The following is a 25,719-nucleotide window of genomic DNA, read 5'->3' as shown; positions in this document are numbered from 1 at the left end:
AATAAAGTACTTTTTGACAAGGCTTAACACCTGGGTATGCTAGTTTAATTTCCTTCTGTGTATCACTTGCCAAAATTAGAATGTATCCTGGAGTGTTAAAACTGGTGAGAGCTTTCTTCTCTGAGTATGTGCTTCAGAAAACTTTGCCCTCAGCAGACGCATCAGTCTTCTTTAAAACAACAAAATACTTTAGGCTCATGTTCTGCTTTTCCCCCTTGAGCTCAAAAGGCCTGTAGATCTCTCAACTTCTTGCCAAATATGTGTGGTTGCTGGCTCAGGTGATAGTTTCACACAACAGACATGGGCCAGGGAGGGTCCAAAATGAGATAGGATCTTGGGACTGTTGCTTCCAACAATGTTACTTCATAGGACATAGATTTGGTGCAGGGAACATAGGATTAGTTTCTTGTTTTTACCATGTATGTTCCACATGCTAGGTAGCTCCTGTTCAGGCTTTGGAGGCTCTCTGAGATTAAAATTTTACTGACAAGTTAAAAGATTTCAAGGCTTTACTTGGGCACCTCTACCACCACTATTATGATACTAGTTTTTGGGGCTCTGGCTAAAATATCCTCATCTATTGAAGAATTTCAGAAATAGCTGCTGATGGCAGACCTCCTACTGCACTACAAGAAGCAGTGCTCAATTCAGCAGTTTGAAACATTTGCGCTAGCACACCCAAAACTGCCTGGATGGATTTCTACAACTTCTCTGCTTCTACCGGGTTACCTGGTTGGACTTCTGATGCAAATCTTCCATGTTTCATGGCAGTTTGGGACCCTCTGCTATTCGTGGGATGTACTCCTACTTCCTCTCCTAAATGGCTAACTTCATTTGCTTGTCCCCAGACCAGATGCAGATGGGACAAATATGTTTTATTCTTACTTGCTTGGTTCATGCTTCCCAATTTCCTGAATTCATTTTCCTTCCTCCAAAGGGAAGGAGGATTTTCTGTCCCCAAAGAGCATTAACAATCAACCTTTATTAATGAGCATATCTTTGGACAGTCATATTCATAGCAAGAATAAATACAATTAGAGGATTTATTTTGTCTGTACTAACCATCCATATAGTACCAGTGGTTTACGGATGTCGTAGTTTAGCCCCAGCCAGCACTAGGACCACGTGCTACTCACTTACCCCTCTCACCACTCCCCAGGGGAATAGGGAGGAGAATTGGGAAACATATAAAATCAGTTTAACAGAACCACAGAGGAACAGGTGAACAACAAATACAATAACAATGAGAGAATATACAAGGCAAGGAATACACAATGCAATCACTCACCAACCCAGAAGACAGATGCCCAGCCTGGTGCTGAGCAACGATCCTCCAAGGAACGATTGCAAACAGTGGACTGCGCTTTGCACTCGAACAACACTGCACTTCACCACCGGCCCCTGAAAACAGTCCCAGACAGCAGCAATTCCCCAAGCAGCGAGTTCCTCCCCGAGTCAGCTTGCTCCAGTTTTATACTGAGCGTGGTGTCATACGGTGTCAAACATCCGTTTGGCTAGTTTGGGCCAGCTGTCCTGGCTGCATCCCCTCACGGCTTCCTGTGAAAGTGAACTCTGTCCTAGCTAAACCAGCACAATGGAGCTGTAGTGGCTCACAGGTTTAATATAAAGCTGTGTTATTCTATAGGCGCATTCTCCTTTTTATTTTAGTCAGGTATAACTAGTAGATCCATTAAAAGGGTGGATAATCTTCTTATTTTACCACCGAGTACCAGAAATATCTAAAAATGGAAGCTATACAGCAATACCAGTGGAATGTGGTGTCAGAGATCATGTAGGATATAAAAAGGCTTTGGCCCTAGTCATTAAGCTTGATGGTTTCTGTTTTTCTGACCATCCAGGTCATGGTTCCTGGGAGACAAAATACTCTTCTGCTTCAGCCTCTGCTGTCTGACACAGAATACAAAGTTACCATCACTCCCATCTATTCTGATGGGGAGGGGGTCAGTGTTTCCGCTCCTGGCAAAACTTGTAAGTATTATACAAACTTTCTGCTTGTCTTTGGCTGGATATGAATGAAGAAAGGCTCACCATTTGGCCTTTTTCCTTGACTGTAGTAATATATATCAGTATAAATGAGGGCTTGCTTTGCATTACTTATATGACTCAAGCCTTATATTAAGATTGGTTCAGTGATTTATAAACAATGGGTTGCTTCTAATTGATAAGTTATATTTTATATTCAAATACTGTGAGTTTGCAGAAACTTGTTGAGTAATAAAGCTGTTAAGTCCTTGATAGTTAGTCTACCAAGGCCGAGCCAACTAATGGAGAAAATAAAGTAAACAATGCCTGCTGGAATAGAATCAAATCAACCATTGTGCTGTTACATTTTCTTTTGTGTGAGATCATTACTTTCTAAAGGTCATTAGAAAGTAGAAATTAGAAATGCTGCTGAACTTTCTATAGAAGTGATTACATTATCTCTAGAGCTTTGACCAAGTACCAAAAGATTACTCAGCTGTAGCTTAAGTTCCCTCTCTACTGTATAGTGGCAAAAAAATAATCTCATTGTGCACTGCTAGTCATGACAGTATATTTTTATTGAACTGTTCTCCTAATTTACATAATTTCTGCCGAAATTGAAGTGCTATTTGTGCAGACACTTAAATCACTTGTAAATCATTCCTTTGATTCCATTTGAAAGCACTAAGTGTTCACAAGAGCATGATTTATACATTAAAAACTTCAGTGCACTTGGATTGAACGAAACTATGTAAATAAAAGATAATTGTATTTGAATTATCTTACTTTTTTAATGTAGGGACAAAGTTGGGAATTAATTGGAAAATTCGTTGTTTGTTGAACAAAGTTCATAATTAATCCTTGGTATAACTTGGTATAACTTTCTTAAATACATCAATATTAATCCAGTAGCGTTAATACCAAGGAAGAATTTGATTGAAGACTTTCATTCTGGCGTTTTTAACTGTAAATGTGAGAGTACTGGCTATCTCACATTTTCATGTTCATGTGTTAAGTTTTATCCCTGTGCTTGTATGAGATAATTTTGTAAGAGTTCAGTTTGGTTTCTTTTCAGTACCCTTGTCTGCTCCTAGAAATTTGCGTGTCTCAGATGAATGGTACAACAGATTACGTATCAGTTGGGATGCCCCACCGTCACCCACAATGGGTTACAGGATTGTCTACAAACCTATCAACAGTGAGTTTTTAAACTGAATTTTTTTGTCATTTGGTTTTGACTGTACAATGTCTTCACATCATTTTTTGCTGTATTTGGTACTTAAATCATACAGTTGCAGTTACAGCCTTGAAAGTGCTATTATTTGGGTGTCTCAGGTTTTGAAATGAGAGTTCCAGAGTCACAGAATGATACAGGTTGGAAAGGATCTCTAGAGATCATCTGGTCCAGCCCCCTGATCAAAACAGGGCCAGCATGGAAGAGGCTTCTCTGGACCTTGTCCAGTCATGTTTGTAGTATCCACAATGATGGAGATTTCAAAACCTCTCTAGGCATCTGTTGAAGTTTTTTACTACACTCACTGTGAATTGTTTTTCCTAATATCTAACCAAAATTTCCCATGTTGCAAATTTTGTATTTTCTCTTACTGTCTTTCCTGTTTGCCTCAGAAGAGATTCTGTCTCTGTCTTCTCTGCCCCTTCCCATTAGGTAGATGTGGGCAGCAGTAAGATTCCCCCTTAGACTTCCCATCTTATGGCTGATCAAAACCAACTCTTTTTACCATTACTCTTTCTATTTATTTCAGAGACTGCCTTTGCTCTTTACCTCTCTTATGAGTTCTCTTGTCCTTCAACTTTCTTCCCCTTACAATGCAAACAAAGCTTTAGTTTCCTTGACTTTTTCTCCCACCCTACATCTCCCCCAAAATCTTGCCATTTTATTTGTTGTCCATTTTGTTTGTGTTGCATCCCTTGGTCGCCAGCACATTTCAGCTAGACAAGGCACACCTCTTCCTTTGATTTTTTTTTTTTTTTAAATCACGGTCCTCTATTAAGCACAAAACACAAACATGTGACCATTAAGGGGCTAAAATACTGTCCAAAGATGACACTATTGCCTGTTTTCTGGAATATATCCAGAACAGCTAAAATAGGTAACAAAGGAGCTGTTTGCAGTTCTGAATTGAGAAAGTATTATTCTTTTCTATTTTCCTTATCATTTTTACACAGTGTTAAATGATGCTGTTGTATAAGAACCCTGTAGGGACTGTTTTGCTGGCTGGCATCTGCTGTCCCCCTGTTGGTCCTGGCACACCGTCAAGCTGAGGAGATCTTTGGCTGCCTATTTAGGGCAGTAGTAAGTCACTGAAGCAGAACAAAAGGGTCTTAACAGATGCCAGTGTCTAGCCCTGCCCTAATGAATCCCACTGCTGAATTTCCTAAGTGTATTGTGGCCTCTGTCTGTGCAAGGACTGAGCAGAGTGTCTTCGTTTTTGTGTTTGGTAAAAAAAATAAAAGGGGAAAAAAACTAGGAGTAACTTTAGAAGCTCATATAATTTTGAACGGGTCTTAAGATTTGCTAATTCAACAGATGAGCAAATTGTTTGCTTTTCTTTTTTTTTTTTCAGTTCCTGGTCCTGCGTTGGAGACCTTTGTAGGGGATGATATTAATACCATTCTCATTCTAAACCTCTTCAGCGGAACGGAGTACAGTGTTAAAGTATTTGCCTCATACTCAACAGGCTTCAGTGATGCCCTAACAGGCGTAGCCAAAACCTGTAAGAACAATTTCATGCTATTCAGATCTCTACAGGCTGGTTTTTGCTGTAACTATGGCTTTGTGCAGCTCTCTGTATAAATTTTCACGTGGAAGACTTTCTCAGTTGTGTGCAAGTTTTTTTTCCTGAAATGAAACTCTCTTATTTTTATTAGGCTTTAAGATAATCTGCTGCATGCTAGCAGGACACAAATCATAAATCAGATGTTATTATTTATCAGCCAAACATGTTTGTTTAGTAGTAGATATAAATCTCCTTAATGGAAAGTAGATTTAGCCTTTTTTGGTCTAGCTCTGTATATATAATAAGATTTAGTCTTTATATATCTAAAGCTTAATTTTAAATTGGATTTTGACAGAAATATTGCTGTTATAATGATATTTTTATACTTGTTTGTAGTAACTGATTTTTTACTAGTGTTCATTATTTAGTTTTAACTGAATTGACTTAAGTTCCTAACTTTTCATCAGAAGATTCACTTTTTATTTTTTTCCTTCCTGTTCTTGATTTCATTGACTTTTTTAAAGTAGCTTTTGAATTTCTTTGTTAAAAATAAATTGGCACAAGTGTTTCACTACAGTTCATTTGTAATTTTTTTCTTGTATGTCTTACTAGAGGTGTAAATTTGATTTTGGGGTATTTAATTTTCAGTGGACCTGGGTGTGACAAATTTGGATTCCTATCAAGTCCGCATGACGAGCCTCTGCGCTCAGTGGCAGCTTCACAGACATGCTACTGCATACAGGGTAGTTATAGAATCCCTTGTAGGTAAGTCACATCATTCAATATGTACCTACAGCCTAACCTAGAGAACTGAATTGCGTAAGTTAAGTAAGTGCATGCAGTTTGACCTGTAGCCTGGCTCCTGAAATACTGGAAATGATGGATGAAAGAGAGTTGTGTTCACATGGAAAGTTTCAGGAGTGGAAGTAGCATTGCTGTCCTTTTATATCAAACAGATGTTGATAACTTGTCCTTTTTATTGGGGGGAGTCTTGTCTGTCAGCAGAAGATAAGTGATTATCTGAGCTTTTCACTGGTGTGAGGGACAGAAGGTGGATGAAGGATGAACTGAATACATCTAGGATTGTAAATAAACCATAAGTGACAGCTCTGTAGTGCTAGGATGGACACGAGAGGCAGGTAGAAGGGCAGGGAAAACTCTGATTGAATCCAGATTGTGCTCACAGAGTCCACAGGGTCTGGTTTTGTCTGTTCTCATTCTGTTGATTGTTAATGATAACTTGTAGTAATGTTACTCTTCTGGATAAACATAAGATATTTTTATGTGGCAACATATGGTGTCTTGATGCTTTTAGCACTGACTGTGTAGAAGGTGAATTGCAGCCTCTTCCACCTTTATGATTCTCAGGTGTAGCCAGAAGAGGTTACGGAGAAGTCACTATTTGTGCAGACTGTTATCCCCTGTAGACATCAGTGATCTTTTGAATTATGACAAATTAGAAGTTTGAATAACTTGAGAGGAGTGCAGTTAATAACATTTAATGGGATCTGACAAAGGTGTCATGAAAAACAATACTAATTTGGTTGCAAAATTAAAGATCTTTCTGTGGAATGGCAAATGGATGGTAATACTGTTTATTTGAAGTCCCAGAATACAGACAAGCTGTTCAGAAAACAAAGATCGTGGCTGGCACAAGACAGTACAGATTTTATTCTCATCTGGGACCTAGCCAACTTTCTGTTTTCATCATACAGAACTTCCAGAATTGTTTTAACTGAGCCAAAAGAGCCTAAATGTGAGCAGAACAAGCAAAAGTGTGAACAATTAATTCTTATTAATGTCTGTTATGAAGAGTTTTGATTGTCAAATTAGGTGTGTGTCTCATTTAAGCAGTGATCATTTTTTTTTTATACTAATGTAACACCACCTCCTGATAAGCATCAGGTGTTTTTTCCTTGGCAGTAAATGACCGTTTGGCATTCTTCGTGTATACTCTGTAGAGTATGAGATCAGTTGCTCGTGTTTCAGTTCTTTCTGCTACAGCTTATGAATTGTGCTGATGATTTTCTTATTATTAAAATATGCCTTATGCTATTTCCAGTACCTGGCCTTTTTCCATTGACAACATGTTTTCCAATTCAGAATTTATCAGAATCAATTTTAGAACACTGTAAATACTATTCCTTAACCAACTTGTTAAGTGGTTGCTAGCAGAAGCTGAAATACAACATCTAGTTGAGTCTCTCTTGCAATTAGTAAGTGCATTACAGACTCTGAGAACCAGAGGCATGGACAAAGGATGCCATAGAATTACATAATGCAAGAATTCCTCATTAGACTCTGATAATTTAGGACTTCATCCAGAGCCCATTGATGACAGTGTTAGTGTTTTTCATTAACTTCAGTGCATGGGATGAAATTCATCTTTTTTTTCCTGCAGATGTCTGACACATTCCTCAGCTCCTACTTAATAGGAAGGATGAAATGTTACAGAGACCTCTACACAGAGGTGAACTTCCAGAAATAAGGCAGCATGTAGTTTATTAATTCATGTCAACAGCTTGCCTTCATCTACTGTCATGTCCGCTTCTTATTTCAGACTTAAATTACATTATTCAATAAAACAATAAAGAAATGTTTTAATGGTCTCTTTTACAATTCCAGACGGGAAAAAGCGAGAAGTAAATCTTGGTGGAGGGACGCCTAGACATTGTTTCTTTGAGCTGATGCCTGGAACTGAATATAAAATCAGTGTTCATACCCAGCTTCAGGAGATAGAGGGCCCTGCTGTCAGCATCATGGAGACAACATGTGAGTAAAACAGATCAGAGTTCCGCCAGCAGTGATAATAATGCCTGATTGCTTCTTGTGTTTTGCCCTTTGCCCACAGATGTGCTGTTCCTACGCAGTTTCCTTCAGCTGAGTTTTTGATTTTTCAACTACATTGTGACTCCTCCGCAGAGGTGCAGGATTCTTACACCGCTGCTATGTGTCACTTGTGAAGTCACATTCACCAACTGTATTGCACTCCTTAAGGGGCATGAAACAGGGAGGATGGTTTTAGCTTTCCTCATAAAAAGTCCCACTAGGGGATACTCTGAAAATCTATGACTTTGGGGAAAAAAATAAATCCAGAAAAGCGAAGCAAACAGAGGACGTTTTGTATCCTGCAGCTTTTGTTATTTAGTAAAATTGTAAAATCTCACCACTCCCTGAGTAATTTACAGTTAAATGGGACCTTGATACCCAATCTATTAATACTTATGTATTTTTAAATAAAAAATAAACAAAGCAACCTTTTTATTATTATTCTCAATAACACAAAAAAAACCCCAAGCCCCCAGAAAACCTCACAGCTGTTTATGAAGGCAAGATCCTCCTCAAAATACTGCAAAACAAAACACAGGATGAAAAAAGTGAATATTTTAATAATCTCTTTCTTTCTTAGAGCCCATTTTAAATCTCAGTGATACCCTTCTTCTCATACTACATTGCTGTACACCACAATGCTCTTATCCTTCTTTCAGAGTAGGCAGTGTTTATAATCTTCCTCTTTAGGTGAACACTCGCACACTTGTGGTTTCACACAGGAAGAACTTGCGCAGGTGCATGACTCTGCTTCTCAGTTGTTCAGGTGCCTTCTCAGAGCAGTGAGGAACAAGCCGAGCTTCTCCTGCTCTTTGGAGGAACGGATTTTGTGTGCTCTGCAGTTTTGGGAGTTAAGAGACATAAGGAAGAACACACCTTGGCCTACATATCCATTTGAGAAAGATAGTGTATGATGCAGATAAATGATTGTGTCACCTCAGAAGACAACACTCTGCAGGGTGACCTGTACCTCTCTGGTGCTCAGAGAGCAGTCTTTCAAGTCCTCTTACTGCAGAGGTGACACTTTCTAAATGGATCTAATCCTGCGCTCTCTGTGGCCATGGAGGTCCCGGGCCTTAGTTTATTGTAGGTATTTCAGAGTCTTGGCCTTTTCTCTTGTTGGAACCAGTGTGAAGACCCACATCAGTTGCACTGGGAGTCAGCTTGGATGTGGACATGAGGCTTGTCATGAATCCTGTTGGCACCAGTCTTTCCCAAAGATAGGTGCCTTTGCTGAAGTTGTCATATCTAACTCTATCCATTGTTTATAAATGTAACTTAGATATTATAGTAAATAACAAGTGTAGTCTTGAAAGAATGATGTTCTGTCATCTGTGGCTTCTTATGTGAATTACATTGAAAAGAATTGGAGAAAATGTCCTTGAATGAAAGCGTAACTTTTCCTCATATACAGTTGTGGAAGTCAATGTCTGTGCATGTTATCTCTCAGAATTCAATCAAGACTATGTTGAAAGGCACTAAACAGAGCTCTTGCATTCAGCAAAGCTGTCAATCAGTGATCATGTGTTCAGCTAGGTTTCTGGGAGACTGTCATTCCAAAGCTTATTTTCAGGGGAAGGATGAGACAATTTTCAGAAACTCCGTATTGTAAGCTTAGTGGAAGTTGCTGCAGGCAACAAAGTCATGGTCCTGTCGAGTTGTGGTCAGAAATGCATGTCTAGCTGGAAGCATAATAAGGTGTCCCACAAAATTTAGGGAAATCTTGATCAGGGCAGGCTCTGATCTGCTCGGAATGCGGGCACTGGCTTGCTTTTGCACTGTGTCTTTGTATTTTGTACTAATACCTTCGTCCAGGGTGGGTAGAGACTAAGGACTGATTGTGGTCAGAAAGGAACCTGATGCTAACCTTTTACAAAATGAATTATGGGTCTTAGGTCAAGAATAGGGAAACCCAAAAAGAGGCAGTTCCAGTAGTGGTTCAGTTGTATCATTGTATCACTCACACTGAAATGAAGCCATTAATTGCTGTGTAATAGTATTATCCTTTTTCAAGTGGTCAGTACAGGAGGATGTTACATGCACATGCTCACATACTTTTCTCTCCAATTACATAGCTAATTGATTACAGATAGTGAACTTTAAATGTGGAAATGAGAAGAAAATGCTGTGTTTAATATAAATAAAATATATAGGGATTTTAAACATTTTTTAAACATTCCTTCCTTTTATTCTTCAGTACCATTTCCAACTCAACCACCAACAACACCTTCAACACCACCTCCGCCACCTACAATCCCTCCTGCAAAAGAGGGTAAGTGCTGCCTGTGTGGGTTTATAATAATTTTAAGGTGTGTTTTTATGCTTCTGACACTATTCTAGAAATGTGGAGATCAGATTTCAAAATACATTTGCTACAGCAACACTGTTAAGGCAGCTGACTTAAATTTAGTGAGCTAAAAATCTGACATCATTTTTGTATTGTTGAAATTTGCAGAAAGGAGGGTTAATAAGTGTGAGATTTTATGTTTTCAGAACTTCTAAACCATACATATTTTGCACCGGAAGGAGGCGTCTGAGGGTGATTGAACTTCTAAAGCAGCATGTTTTTTAAAAATATGTCTACTTTAGTTAATGAGAAGAGTGCTGGCCACATTCAGTCTCTTCTCTTTAAATGTAGACTTCCTTCTGTTCCTCGTTTGAACATCTAGTGTTTTGTACAGAGTCTCATAAGTATTTCTGTGAGGGGAGCATTATTGTTGGAGACTGAGGATCAACCTGAAGTCAGTGGGGAAAACTGACCTACTGAGAATTTAGTTTGTAAGTACAGAAAAAAAAAAAAAGACCTTGTGTATCTGCTTTAGAACTGCATAGCAGCAGACTTTCTTAAAATCTAAGGAGTAATCAACAGAAAACAAGAAGTACAGGTATGTATCTTTCTGTCCTGTTCTCTGGATTTAGATGAACATTCTCCTTCAAGATGAGATATGTTGAAAAACATCGCCTTGCTTTGAGACTGTTTATTTCTGACCCCACGCAATAGACTTGGATTCTGTAGGGTGTTGAAGGTTCCAGGTTCCCGTGAAAGAGTGAGCAGCCTGTGTGAGCAGATATACAGCTCTGCTGGCCATTTTGCACAAGAACATGCTGGAATAAGATGAGATGGGGGAAACCTGCATTGCTTTTAAGAAGTGCAGTTAAAGGGGTGAGCACTGGGCACTACAGAGCTTAGGGTAACTTTCTGAATGGACAGTTTCCTACTGGGAACCTCCACAGTTGAGACTCTCTTGTCTTCCTTACTGTGTCATGCTAGGAGTCTGGGATTGTGTAAGTTCATGTGTGACTTTACTTAACAACCTAAATGGTAATTAAAATGTTTAGTGAGATTTTAAAGAATTGTTATAGTCTTGATGCGTAATTTGTGATAGGATCTGCCAGTGCAGAGCGTGCACCCCTTGCAGAGCTCAGCTGGTTCTACACCTGCACTGAAGTCAATGCCAGCAGGTCTGTTTGCTAAAGCATTCTAAACTAACATTAAACAAGGGCTTTTCATGACAGTTGCATTTTCTTAAGTGATTTATGAAATTTCATGAGGAGTGGAGGCATTGCTCTAATTCCAAAATACTTGCTTCTCTTTGTCAGTGTGCAAAGCAGCCAAAGCTGACCTAGCATTCCTGGTGGATGGGTCATGGAGTATTGGAGATGACAATTTCAATAAAATAATCAGCTTTCTCTATAGCACTGTTGGAGCTTTGGATAAAATTGGTCCTGATGGAACACAGGTAATCAATATGTACCTGAGATGGAGGGCGTATGAACGTGACAGGGTATTTTAGACTAACACCAGAAGTGAAATGAATCAAAAAGTAATTGACACCATTTCACAGTTCTTTTGAAAACATAAACTGGTTTAGGACAGCATTTTTTTCAATGTCTTCTTTTCTACACATGATATAGTGAAATTCATTATATGAATTTTGCTAGCGTGAAGGCTAAGTATGATTTCAGTCACCTCTAAATCGTTCTAATTGGATTTTAAATTGCGTTAATGTTTTGTATTGGTACTCACTGTGGTAAAAATGATATCGCTAAGGAAAATTAAAGATTTGTTTCTTTAAAATCACATGGTCTACAGACTCTACAGTGCTTGAAATAATATATATTTGCAAATATCATTCTGCTTATGTATTTGTTTAGAGAGGTGCTTGGATCTGTTCCATAAAATATTGGCAGATATATTAATGTTTTAAGTGTTACCTGTATAATATGCAATTTGGGATAGCATTAAAAATGATTTTAAACTTGTCCAAACCTTGAAAAATGCTCAATTTTTACTGTTTCTTCCTATTTGGTATTTTCCCAGAAACTTGTGCTTCAGAAACCTGTGCTTCAGAACCTTATGCACAAGCTTAAGCTTAAGCATGTAAATAGCTCCTTTTAAATCAGGGATGCCACTTAAGGAATATGAAGGTCAATGTATATTTTGTGAGTTGTAGGGGTTTAGTGTATCATATTGAAATATAGGCTCTGGATTCATGTAGCAGCATATTTGGGAAAGGCAATATTTCAGAATATGCTCTTACATCTTTCTATTACTTGTTTCAGTATTGCTCACTAACTTAGGTTACTTATGTCCAGCTATTAATTTGTGGAGACTGAATGAAGTCCCTGAGTATGAGTAACTGTACACATGTGAGCAGCTGTAACAAGGATTTTGCTTTTGAGCTCAATTGAGAGTGCTTTTGCCAAAGTGGGTTTTACTTTTCTCATCCTGTTTGCTGCAAAATGAAACCAGAAAGTGATTCCAGCCAAGGCTGCAGAGAGTAAAATTAAACTTTCTTTAGTGAAAGCTGCTTAAAGAGAAAAAAAAAGAAAGTCTGGCTTCAATTTAAAGATGAAGCAAAGTTACAAGATAGAACCTTGTTTTAAATGCGCTGATTCGCTTACTTTTGGTTACACACTGGATGGTGCTTTAGTGATGAACGTGTCTTCTGTGTGCACAGGTGGCCATAATTCAATTCAGTGACGATCCCAGGACAGAATTTAAACTGAATGCATACAAAACAAAAGAGACTCTTCTTGAAGCTATTCAGCAAATAGCCTACAAAGGAGGAAATACAAAAACAGGTGAGAAAGGTCACGATTATGGTGCAGATTTTCTCCCTGCTGTTCTCTGTGCAGTATTTGTTTCCCATATGCCAAGTGATTTAATGTATCACTGCAACACCAGTGAGAACATGGCATCTGCACACCGGAGGTGGAAGTTTGGACTTTGAAGTTAGAAAGTTTTTGTAATCTGCAGTTTACAGCGTTCACTGCTGGGTATTCACCCCCTGGGCAACAGTGAGGTCGAGGATCAGGGAGGAGGGGAGAGAGGCAGCAAGGCAGAAGGGAATGACTTTGGGGATTGTGGAACGGGAAGTAATATGAAATCAGCTCAGCAAGTGGAAGAGTAGGAGGGGAGAGAAGATGGGAGGGAGCTTGCAGAGCATGTGTGGAAACACTGGACAGGGTGAAGGAGCTCTTTGGTTATAAGCCAAGACAGGTAAGCCTCAGTGGTATTTTTAAGACTGCACTGGGGGAAGATGTCTGTTAACTGAAAGTAGTTACATTTTAATTAATCCCTTAAAATAGCTCTCTGATATGAAGACATTAAAGCTGAGTACTGAAAGGGTTAAAATCTGTTTTAATTAGAAACCACATGTTTTACTATTGTCAGGCTGCACAGAAATGTATTTCACCTGTTGCATCTTATCCAGTCTCAGAAATATCAAAGTAACACATTTTCTCAAGAAAATGCTACAATGGCACTTCTAGTTGTTAAATGGACTGTGCCGTACAATCCAATAAAGGAAGATTATGTTATCTCTAAATTGCACAGGATATGCATTCCCACACATGTCATGCTCTTGAATTTTACCTTCTGGACTGAAGAAATGGATGGCTAAAGCCATCAAAATTTAAAGGTTAAGGTCAAAATGAAATTTTCCTGAATTGCTATTTTAATAATTACAGAATGCACCAATTTACAGGCTGGTGAGGACCCAAAAGCTCTGCCTGACATCCATTTATAGTTAGGTGCTCAGCTTTCTTCAGTCTCATGATAAATATTCAGGTCTTAAATCATAGCTCTGAGTAGACAAATTTGAGACTGAGAATGTGGAGATATCTCCTTTGATGTTTACCATATGACATGAGAAGCCAATAGAAATTGGATTTATGTCACAGCAAAAGTATGTTGTCAATTTTTTTCTGTTTCAGGCAAAGCCATTAAACATGCGAGAGAAGTCTTGTTTACTGGAGAGGCAGGCATGAGAAGGGGCATTCCAAAGGTTTTGGTTGTCATTACTGATGGGCGATCACAGGACGATGTGAACAAAGTCTCCAGAGAAATGCAACTAGATGGTAAAATGTGTAGTTTTAAGAACTATTCACATTTTCCTTTTTCTCTTTAATTGTAACTACCTAAGTGTGAGCATGAGATAAGGGTAAGTTTTACTTTAGGAAGATTTTCTGGAATCCTGGAAGAAAACAGCAAATGCTGAGAAACTCAGAATATCACTATGATGTGGTTTGATTCTGGAATTTTTTGATGATTAACGTTATTATTTTTCATTTTGGCGACAGTGCTAAAATCACATACTAGCCAACGGAATTGCTCCCATGATGAAGAATTTAGGGGACATGATCCTGAGACCGTCTTCTATGAAGTGTAGTGTTGTGGTTACCAGCAAACTGAACGGTTTTGTTTTCTGTACAAGAGATCCTTTGAAAATTCTTTCCTATGTCCTTTTACTGTCTCTGATCTGCTCTCATGTTACACTTACTACCTTTAGGATTTTTTTTTTAAATCACCAATTTTAGAGGTTTAAGCAACCAAATGATGTGGCTGCATAAAAACTAGGTTAGTTGTTGTAGAAGTGTCTGGTGCTGAGGTTTCTATCAAAACCCAAGGGGCACAGTGTATCACATGGAATAAAACTAAAGGGTGAAAGAAAAAAGCCATCATTCTTCCAATATGAGGAGATCTAAGAAGAAATTACATTTGTGCTTTTTTATATGCCTTTAGACTTTGGCAGCTATGAAGTTCCCAGTGAATATTACTGATTCCCGAAAGCCAGTGCAATCGTTGAGTTCAGGGCCTTCATAAATAAAATCGTATCACAAAATAGGAGAGTGTAATGAAGAAAACCTCATATTTATGATTAAATTTGAGTCTATGTCTTAGATGAGCAAAAAATGTTCAACTGTCATGTAAGACTTGCAGTCACCTTATTAACTATTAGACTGGCAACAACCTCTAGAGGAGACGACATGTGGTGGGGCTTTGGTTGCAGACCCAAGGGATGTCTCACCTTGGCTGAGTGACTTCATCTCTGTTGTTCCCTATTGTGCCTGCTGTGTGCTCAGGCTGCAGATAGATTGGAGCTGGTGCTGACTTGCATCTGTGATAGAGACCGGCACAAAGAGGTGCTGATCTTGAATGAGACATGAAGGTGTTGTTAAATTATATTAAAACAAAGTTTTATTCTGCTAAAAGCTCCACAGAATGTGAGGAATGCCCCTGGGCCTCATTCAAATGCAAAGACAGTATTACTTGACTGGAGTAAATTTGGGACTGAGCCATGCAAGAACAGTATAATAGAATCATAGAATGCTAGGGATTGGAAGGGACCTCGAAAGATCATCTAGTCCAATCCGCCTGCTGGAGCAGGAACACCTAGAAGAGGCTGCACAGGAACATGTCCAGGCGGGTTTTGTCTCCAGAGAAGGAGACTCCACAACCCCCCTGGGCAGCCTGTTCCAGTGTCTGTCACCCTCACTGAGAAGAAGTTTCTTCTCAAGTTTAAGTGGAACCTCTTATGTTCCATCTTAAACCCATTATCCCTTGTCCTACCATTGTTTGTCACCAAGAAGAGCCTGGCTCCGTCCTTGTGACACTCACCCTTTGTATATTTGTAAACATTAATAAGGTCACTCCTCAGTCTCCTCTTCTCCAAGATAAAGAGCCCCAGCTCCCTCAGCCTTTCCTCATAAAGGAGATGCTCCACTCCCTTCATCATCTTGGTTGCGCTACGCTGGACTCTTTCCAGCAGTTCCCTGTCCTATGTTCGTTAACAATATTCAGACTGATGTAGACAGGATTTTTCTTTTTTATGGAAAGGAAAATGTTGAAAAACTTTTAGATAGTTTGCTATTCTTCCAACATATAGGGTACAATTCCCCTTTCATTTAAACCTTTGAAGTCAGGCTCAAATTTTGAACTGTACTCATGCCAAATATAAAGAAGATACTCAACTACTGCAGTTAAGTTGCTGATGAAATGAGAATGCATTTATTTCAGTGCTCACTCATGAGGAGGCAGCGGCTTGAAAACGGATTAATATATGGCACAGACAAAAAACTGTAGAAGACCTACAGGAAATTAATTTCAATGTTTTTTATTTCTGATATACTTGATACATTGATGTTTTTGTGTGTTATATAGTACAGCATTAAATTAGAAAAGCATTTAAACATATTCTAAAACTTTAAACTACTGAATAGTCCAATATATCTTCAAGAAAACACTTAAGCATTATCTTTAACTGATTAAGCATAAATAGCCAAAATAAATAGCTTACAGAGAATGTATTACCTTTTAAATTACATGCATGAATTTTCTCTTGTTATAGGATATTAATACAATTTCCACCTTTGTACTTAATCAGGAAAGCAGCCAGTGCAAATACAGTCGTGTTCATGTTATATTTCCGCTATCTAAATGAATGACTCATAAGAGCATTCTTTTTTGTTTTACAGGTTTCAGCTTTTTTGCTATTGGAGTAGCTGATGCTGACTATTCGGAGTTAGTTAATATTGGTAGCAAGCCCAGTGAAAGACATGTCTTCTTTGTGGATGACTTTGATGCCTTTACAAAGATTGAAGATGAGCTGATCACTTTTGTTTGTGAAACCGCGTCAGCAAGTTAGTCATTTAACCTTACACTTAAATAATACCTAAATAACACCTAAAATAATAAGTGCTAAATACTGGGGGTCTGGGGGGAGGGGGGTGGTGTTTTTAACTATTATTTTTCTATTTAGAGGTACTCTTGATCTTTTTAACATAATTTATTGCAGATATTATAACTCATTCTATTTCGATAAAAGATTAAGGAAATGAAGGAGGCCTTGTGACTTCAAAATAATTAATGGTTGCTTGCTATAAATCCAGAATACATCCACTGGTTGTCAAAAAGTTATTTCAGATTTGAAACATTGTTAATGGTTCAGAATTTAGTCATAAAAGGTTAATTGTATTTTATTTTCTAGGTTACTTTAACCAACTCTAAGAGTGGAGTTAGCTACATCTATTATTACTCAAAGCACATGGTTAAATTGGTAGATTTGATGGATGGACTGTTCAGTTGATGAGGAATTGGCTGGATGGTTGCATCCAGAGGGTAGTGGTCAACAGCTCAGTCTCCAGGTGGAGATCAGTGATGAGTAGTGTCCCTCAGAGATCTGTACTGGGACCAGTACTATTTAATATCTTCATCAATGACAAACAGTGGGATTGAGTGCACCCTCAGCACATTTGCAGATGACACCAAGCTGAGTGGTGTAGCTGATATGTCTGAGGGATCAGAAACCATCCAGAGGGACCTGCATAACCTTTAGAAGTGGGCCCCTGTGAACCCCATGATGTTCAGCAAGGCCAAGTGCAAAGTCCTGCAGCTGGGTTGAGGCAACTTGTGGTACAGGCTGCGAGATGAAGGGATTGAGAGCAGGCCTGCAGAGGAGGACTTGGGGGTTCTGGTGAATGAAAAATTGGACAAGAGCCGTTTCACGGGCTGCATCGAAAGGAGCATGACCAGCAGGTGGAGGGAGGTGATTCTGCCCCTCTGCTCCACTCTGGTGAGGTCCCACCTGGAGTCCTGCGTCCAGCTCTGGAGCCCTCAGCACAGGACAGACATGGACCTGTTGGAGAGGGGCCAGAGGAGGCCACCAAGATGGTCAGAGGGCTGGAAGAGCTCTGCTGTCAGGAGAGGCTGAGAGACATGTGTGTTCACATATCCGAGAGGAGAGGTGAGGCGAGGTGAGGTGAGGTGAGGCGAGGCTCTGGGGAGACCTTATTGTGGCCTTTCAGTACTTAAAAGTAATTGAACTTGAGACAGAATTGGGCTGGAGAAGGTCACAAATAGAGAACTGGGGAGCACTTGGTTAAAACGCAGTATAAAACATACTTTTTCTCATGCAGCAGGCAGTGAATTTGTTGCCACAAGAGGTTGTGAAGGCAGGTTCATAGAAGGACGAGACAAAGTAATAGACAACAGATCCATAAAAGGATATATATTTGAGACACAGGAATGTACCCATTAACCTTTTTGCCACAACCCCTGTAGAACCTGAGGATCAATAACAGAATGGAGTAGAAAGTGGCCAAGTTTGCATGCCCTTCCCAACCACCATCTCCTTTTGCCACTGTCAGGGATAGAGCTGAATAGATTGTTGTTCTGACCCAGTAGGACATTGCTTGTATTCTTAAATATTTTTTTTCTTCTTTTCCAGCATGCCCATTGGTAGTTAAAGATGGCAACAATTTTGCAGGTACAGAATTTTTGTGTTCATTTTTGTTCCTGATTTATGTAATAATTTTCATTACCTGATTTTTCACAATATTGGGCAATAAATTTCCCTATATGCTAGAAACTGTTAAACACATGGTGACATGAAACTGTTTGATGCAACTAACTTTGTCCTTTTTTTAGTGTTTTTAATGTGGTATTAATTTAAATTAATAGAATATATATTTTGATGCCTTCCAGGATTTAAAATGATGGAAATGTTTGGATTGGTGGAAAAGGAGTTTTCAGCTGTGGAAGGGGTATCAATGGAACCTGGTACATTTAATGTTTACCCATGTTACAGACTGCACAAGGATGCCCTGGTATCCCAGCCTACCAAGTATGTATTAACATGTAAATATTCATAAAACACATTAAGAAAATTGTCCAGTGCAGGCAATTATTCTTTTCAAGGACTAGTAATTTGATGTTGGAAGAGCAGAGACGCTTGTGTATATCGACATTATACTAATGAACAGGAAGACTGTTTGGTGTCCTGAGTCCTCAATCAGTTTCATTCAAAAATAGCAGTTGTAGGTAAAAGTAGGCGAACCCACTGGCTGTTTTGGGTTTCCCACATGAGCCAAATTCAGGCTTGTGCCAGTTTAGCACGTCAATTTCATGCAGGCGTATGTCTGGGCAGATTCGAGTATGTAGAATTATACTTTGTGAAAAGTACTTCTGGAATGTGGGTTGAAGGCTCATAGAGTGCCAAATATTTCAAGGGAAGTGATGGAAACTCTCAATTTCTTCTATGAACAGTGTGTATGTTGTGTTTGGTTCCGCTCAGTCCAGTCCTCCACTTTATATTAAATGGCACCAGAGAAAAGCAGTGGCCCTACTGAGTTAAACATGAGAAGATGTAACAAAAAGTCTTCTTTAGCTGAGATAAAGAAGAAAGCAAAACAATGGGAAATTAATCTCAAGGTTTATATTATATGTCGTCTTAGTCTTTTTGCGTGATTATCCTGTTGTGTCCCAGTTGGAGCTAATCTTCTTGGAGCTGCTTCACATTCTCTGTGTTTCATTTCCTCCTGGGTCTAAATGGACTGGAATTTCCAGGGATTAGCATTTCTCACTTTCTTTTTCCTTTCTGCTTCTTTTTAATCGGAACTGCTGCATTTATGTGCTCTTCTCTAGCTGCCACCCCAGCCCAATCTTACTGCTTCATTAGGCTTTCAGTCCCTTTCATGGTTCAGAGAATACCTTTCTCTTAATGATCTACAGGTACGTCTGAATAGTATCACTTGGTTTTGTCATCTCATCAGTGCACCGAGTGTCATTAATGTTATTCTTTTTGAGTTCTGCATCCCCAAACCTCATGTTCACCCCACCCTGCCTACTGAATTTTCTTTCATTTGTGCCCGGTACAATGGACAAACTGTAAAGCTTTGTTCATCTCTTGAGTTCCCTCTGTCTTGTCTCCATGGAAATGCACAGTATAACATCACGTTTGATCATCTACAGACCACTGTGCAAAATATATTGATTATATGTCACATTTAACTCCTTTTCCAGCATGATTCATATCTATACATCTTATATGTGCCAGAAACACTTTATAAAGAATATATCATATTTGGGGAAAAAAAAAAAGATTAAATAACCTCTTTAGGCTTCTTTCAGATCACCCTTTGTTATGATTTTAAGGAATCAAGCTAAGTAACATTTTCAAAATATAGTCGGTCATTTAAGACATTCATCCAAATTTCCAAGTTTGGGATTTGACAATGAAAGGTTAAATTAAATGGGAAGTACTGAATAACAAATTTCAGGAAATGGCATAAAATAACATACTACTTTTATATCATAAAATTCCTCTCTCTTCTGCAAAACGTCTGGGAGAACAGATTGTATTTCTGTATTTGCGATCTGTTTTGACTTCATTTTCTTATATGTTGGCTTTGAAATGTATAAACTACGTTCCCCGTCATTCCTAATTTCTATCTGTTAGTGATGGTTTAATGACAAAGGACCTGTCTATTGAGATGGGTCTTTCAAGCAGTTTCTATTTTCATTGTCTGTTAAACCAGACAATAACAAAGGTCTTGCAAGTGGCGACTATTTTTTAAAAGCTTTTAATATAATTAATTAATTTCAAAGTGACCTCTGATTTGATATTCAAATTAAAGAAATAATAATTAAGGACAGTTTTATAAATTTCAAGGAAAAGTATAACTTCTCCTTTCTCCATAAATATTCTTTCGATAGTTACCAAGTTAAGTAGATTTTGCAAATGCTTCTTCGTATCACTTCCTAGTTTTGATTTCCGAATAAACAGATGGAGTAATAGAAAGTGTGTTAATTGAGCATCTGGTGAATAAATCACCAGATTTAATGTTTGTTTCCGTTTAAAAGACATTATTTCTCTTACAGGTATTTGCATCCTGAAGGTCTCCCTTCTGATTACACCATTACGTTTCTCTTTCGCATCCTTCCTGACACACCTCAGGAGCCATTTGCACTTTGGGAGATTTTAAATGAAAAATATGAACCACTGGTTGGAGTTATTTTAGATAGTATGTATTATGTATTTTGTATTTTATCAGTGATTTTTTTCTTTAACTGTATGAATAACTCATTCTGTGTCTAGATTTATTATTGCCAATGTTTTAATCTGCTGCCAGACAACTCCCCAGATCTAGAAGGTGATAGTCTCCAATGGATGGTTTTTAGATTTAGTTTAACTGAGTTTAATTTGGAGGTAGAGTCAAATTATGAATATGCTGCTCTAAACTGGGAGCAATGATGCTGAAATCCAAAGAGTTGTACTAGATGTAAAAATTGATATACAGGAGCTACTCATTTGCTTTTTAAATTCCCGCTGCTCTGAATCTGGTTCTAACAGAATCTGTTTGATGTACAGCAGCGATGCAGACAGTACAGCACGAGGAGAGGCAATGCAGTCTGGTGGGTAGCGACTCAGAGCTAGAGACGTGAACTCTCGATTACTCCCTTCATTGCTACTTGATTTGACTTCCATAACTGTAAAACAGGGATTATAATTCAGAAGGATTTGATATTTACTCTTGAAAAGATCTAGATACCATGACGGCTGTTCTCCAAGCTGCCATTTTTAAAAGAGATATATTAGTACTTACCTTTTATCTGTCTTTCCTATAATTTTTTAGATATGTCGCATTGAAATAGGTGTGAATTAGGCATTTAGCTACCTTGAGGTTCCATGCCTCCTTTCCTTGTCCAGCTCCCCCGGAGAATTAGTGGGAGAGTAGGTAGATGTGGGTGAGGCAAACTCCCAGCTGTTGGCCCATCCTTCTTCTCAAACCAGGGAAGAGCATTTCTCTGAAAGAACTTGTTACTTCTAGGTCAGTAAATCACTTAAGAATATCTTTTACTAACATTTGATCTGACATCTCTGATCATCTTTGTTAAACACAAAATTGACCTTTGCAAATAATGTACAAGGCCTTTTCTTCCTTGAACACAGAGCCTTTATTTTTATTCTCACACAGATGGTGGTAAAACTCTGACTTTTTTTAACTACGACTACAAAGGAGATTTTCAAACTGTGACTTTTGAAGGTCCTGAAATAAGGAAGATATTTTATGGGAGTTTTCATAAGGTTAGTAATGGTAACAGGAAAAAAACCCCAACACTCTGAATACAGGTTTTGGAGGTTTTCATGTTTTGGAATCTTTTGTCATGTGGTCAGCTACTATCAAAAGAAAGGTATTTTGCATATTCAGAATCATCTACCAAGCTTTCTTAACTTTATTTGCAATATTGAATTAACATTAAAAATACTAGTTTTTATAATGAAGCTGATGTGATTGGTTTTAACCTCATGCTTTGTGCTTGTATTATAGAGTCAATTGAAAATACTTGCCTTCAAAAGTACTTTAGAAATGAATTGACTTTCCTTTTAAGGTTTGGATTGGAAATGTCACTCAAAAGGAGAAGAAAAAGTCCAGCAAAAAGAATTATGCTTCTTTTGACCAGAGTTGTTATTTTTAGACATATTTTAAGGGCCATGTCAAACTTCTCTTGGCTTTTAGAGAACTTGTAACATTCTTTCTGAAGGCAGATGAAGTAGTGCTGGGATTGTAGCACGTCTTTGTTGTGGAGAGACATTGAGGGTATTTACAGAGCTTAACTTTTATATGCTTCCTTTTTAATCAGTGGAGCGCGAAAGAGAAGGCAGGTCGGAGCTGGGGTCTGATTCTGACTCTTTTAAGTTGTATTTTGGAGGAATATATGAGAATTAACCAGATTCTCCTCTTAAGCATTTTTCCGCATTTTTGAATGATGATACTGTTCTTGTGTTTGAAAGGCACAGGAAACCAAATTTATAGCAAGTTTTCAGTTATTTAGTTCAGCTGAGCCCATGGCAAAGCAGCTACAGGACTTCATCCTGGCGTTCTCTCCTACGCCTTGAGCTCTGGCCTCCATGTAGTGTCCTGGTATCGACTAGGTACTTCATTTCTACCAGGTCTTCATCTGGTCTACCCCCAGAAAAATTGTTCTTTCCTTTGCTTAACTGAGGGTTTGTGCATGGCAGGACAGTTGTGGGTAGGATTGTCCTCTCTGCAATGGACAACAGAGTGCGAGGCAAGGCAGAAGGAAGTAACTTTGCCACTGTGCTCTGCTTTTCTGTACTGTGTTCAAAGTGGCTTGATTTTTTCAGTGTAAAAACTTCACTATGAAACGTCTTACTGTGTGGTTAATGTATAATTTGGAGGCTAAATTTTACTGCTTAGTTTTGGCTTTTGCGACTGGATGTAAAGGATGGATTGGTGAAAACCAGTGCTATATAGCACGATCATACAAGGGCCAGGAATTATTACTGACCATATAAATTAAGGGTTCTTTGTGATCTGGGTGGTATATGAACATTGGGATAAATTATTTTCTTAATGAATAAATTATGCAAGGTGCCTAGTAGTATGCAAATGTTCCACAAACAGTAAAATAAACTAAATCCATGAAACAGATTAGAATCATAGAATAATCCAAGTTGGAAGTGACCTCTAGAGGTCATTTAGTTATTTTTTATGGTTTATTCTGAATTTCATTAGCAAACGTGGAGTTAGGAGCTCATTTCAAAAAATGCCCCCATTTTTCCAGGAAATTAGTATATCCTATGCGCTCCTTTGTGTTGTTAAAGCGTCTTTTATTTTGCTTAGTTGCATGTTGTTATCAGCAAGACTACGGCCAAAATAATTATTGACTGCAAGCAAGTGAGTGAGAAGACCATTAATGCAGCAGGCAATATTAGTTCTGATGGCATAGAGGTGCTGGGGAGGATGGTCAGATCCCGAGGACCAAGAGACAACTCTGCACCAGTGAGTAGAACAATTCTTTAAACCATTTAAAATATCCTGAAAACAAGTGTTTGGAGTCTTTGCAGTTTGTTTTAAGTTAAAGTAGAATGAACTCATATTTGAAACAGTTCAATAAATAACTGAAGTGGTTTGACACAGATGGCCCCCAAAAAACCTTGCCTTAGTATATCTAGTTCTTTTATAACGTAAAATATTTTGAATGTGAAAGATCCTCCCCAAGATTAAGTGCTCTCTCATTCCTCCAAAATTAATCTCCTAGAAGCAGTAATTGATCTTTGTTTGCACAGCAACCTATGGGAGTCTTTCCATTTGGCTTCAGATGGCATTAAAAACATTTGTTTGGGTTTTTCAGGTGTATTTAGTCGTGGAGGAAGAACCAACAGTCTGGTGATGATCTCAGGAAGGCTTCCTTTCCATGCAATACTATTTGCTGATTTTGTTTGAACTTTCTTGACCCTAGAATGAGGTTAGCAGTGAATGTGAACCTTGAACCCAAGGCTTGATTTGAATAGGAATGAGGTTTCAAAAATGCATTTACTTGTTACTGTAGGGAAGTACTCTTGTTTAGGGAAAAATAAGCCCTCAGCATATATCTCTGTGTACAAAAAAGAGCCTTTAGGCCTCAGACTTATGAGTAATAATTATATGAAGCCTGTAAAGACAATTACACAGAGAAACCTTTGTAGTCACATTTCAATAGAAACAGAAAAAGGCAAACTTAAGAAATCTTGGAATTAGAGAAGGCTTTGTAGAGATCTGGAAAGAAATGGTGTCTTTTGTTAGAACCCAGGAATCTATAAAAGATAAGTCAGACGGCCCACTCACTGAAAAATTTGGTTTTGTTCAAATGAACTGTAAAACTGACGTAAGACTACAAATGTGTAGCTGCAGATGAAAATTCTTTACTCCATAGTACTGTTTAGCTGCCTTCAAATATTACCCCATAGACCAAATTACAAGCAGGTCAAGAAAGCACGCAAATACCATTCTTTAAAGTCTCCCTTCTGCACATTTTATTCGTATTGAGCAGAATGGTGTGAGTAGTCACATTTAAGGCATGAATGAGTTGGTTTCCTCTGCTCTAAAAATTAGAGGACTTCAAAGGAAACTAGTAGGAGGCAGGATAGATGTTCTTCTCAAAACAGGTGGTAGATCAGTGCAGCTCCTTACCGTAGAATTTTGTGGGTCCTAAATGTTTATATAGCTTGTAGGGAAGCTTGGACAAGGGAATAAAAGGGAAATATCAGTTGTTAACAAATCCAGGGCAGGAAATCCCTGATGTGAAAGTCATTGGAAGCTTGTAGACTAAGGCAGAAGTTTAACTTAGACCCTTGGGCTTCATTAGATATCACTTGTGCCACAGAATTCTGGGATTTAGTCCATTCCGGTATCTTTACAGTTTTAAGAGGTCTTCATGAGGGCATACATACAACAAAACTTTGGTTTTGTAAAACGATCTGAAAATCGTTTTGAATTGATATGAAAATTGGTGTTTATTGATAGTTCTGAATAGGTCTTTTTTTCCCAGCTGTATTTTCATGAAATGCTTTAATCTTGGTTTTAGAGATGCTAATTACATAAAATAAAAGCAGGCAGGCAGTTATTCTGGAATAAAACTGGATGTTTTGTTCTGACTGTATTCATGTGGAACAGTTTAACATTGTCAGAATGTTTTTGTGTTGTGGGTTTTGTTTGTTTGTTTGTTTGTTTGTTTTGTTTTGTTTTGTTTTTTTGAATAGAAATTAATCCAGTGCAATCAACTGAATTTTGCAAAACATTTCCTTTTTGAAGGAATATATTTGTGTCAGTGTTTTTTCCCATCAATGTGTGTGGTGAGCAACAGTTCAATGAACACACAGAAACAGAGATAGGACAAAAAGGGGATTAGGCTAAAGGTATCTTTTAACATCCTTTGATGGTGGAGTGTCTCTGGATTGGGCATTCTAGCCAGCTAGAGCAATGAAACCTGACTGTAACATGCAACAAGTAATGTTCTTTATTCCTTCAGTGGGATTTAATGAAAAGTCCAGCTTTAAAACATAGCTTGTTTACAGTGCACAAACCTTCTCTTTATTGATTTTTTTTTTTTTTAAATTTGTTTACCCTGTGTATATATACTGTTAACAAAAAGTAATATGTGATGTGGTCTGCTCTTGAGAAATCTTTGCAGAACTGTAGCCTATTCAGACTTTTCTCTCTTACTGGTTCTGCTTGCAGGCCTGACTAGAAAGCAAAATTGCTATGAATACAGAGAATGATGAACAAAGGTTTAACAGTAGCAAAGAAATCTTTGTTTGGT

At 38.2% G+C, this 25,719-nt stretch overlaps 1 protein-coding gene across 1 annotated transcript in view; it reads left to right on the top strand.

Moving 5' to 3' along the window:
* The window catches only part of COL14A1 (collagen type XIV alpha 1 chain), a gene marked incomplete at both ends in the record, with an annotated part of 121,080 nt that overhangs the window by 61,739 nt on the left and 33,622 nt on the right, over nt 1-25,719 (top strand). Inside the window, 15 exons of the mRNA XM_080339632.1 lie at nt 1,860-1,989; nt 3,059-3,181; nt 4,569-4,718; nt 5,370-5,486; nt 7,347-7,493; nt 9,748-9,822; nt 11,151-11,290; nt 12,512-12,635; nt 13,770-13,913; nt 16,311-16,475; nt 18,062-18,100; nt 18,319-18,457; nt 20,494-20,636; nt 21,591-21,700; nt 23,262-23,420. Of these exons, the coding sequence (XP_080195758.1) occupies nt 1,860-1,989; nt 3,059-3,181; nt 4,569-4,718; nt 5,370-5,486; nt 7,347-7,493; nt 9,748-9,822; nt 11,151-11,290; nt 12,512-12,635; nt 13,770-13,913; nt 16,311-16,475; nt 18,062-18,100; nt 18,319-18,457; nt 20,494-20,636; nt 21,591-21,700; nt 23,262-23,420 (1,905 nt within the window). The remainder of the gene's footprint in view (nt 1-1,859; nt 1,990-3,058; nt 3,182-4,568; nt 4,719-5,369; nt 5,487-7,346; nt 7,494-9,747; nt 9,823-11,150; nt 11,291-12,511; nt 12,636-13,769; nt 13,914-16,310; nt 16,476-18,061; nt 18,101-18,318; nt 18,458-20,493; nt 20,637-21,590; nt 21,701-23,261; nt 23,421-25,719) is intronic.

This window comes from Nesoenas mayeri (genome assembly GCF_963082525.1).
Source record: "Nesoenas mayeri genome assembly, chromosome: 2".
Taxonomy (NCBI): Eukaryota; Metazoa; Chordata; class Aves; order Columbiformes; family Columbidae; genus Nesoenas; species Nesoenas mayeri.
The sequence above is the reverse complement of the archived record's forward strand: the minus strand, read 5'-3'. Positions and strand labels throughout refer to the sequence as shown.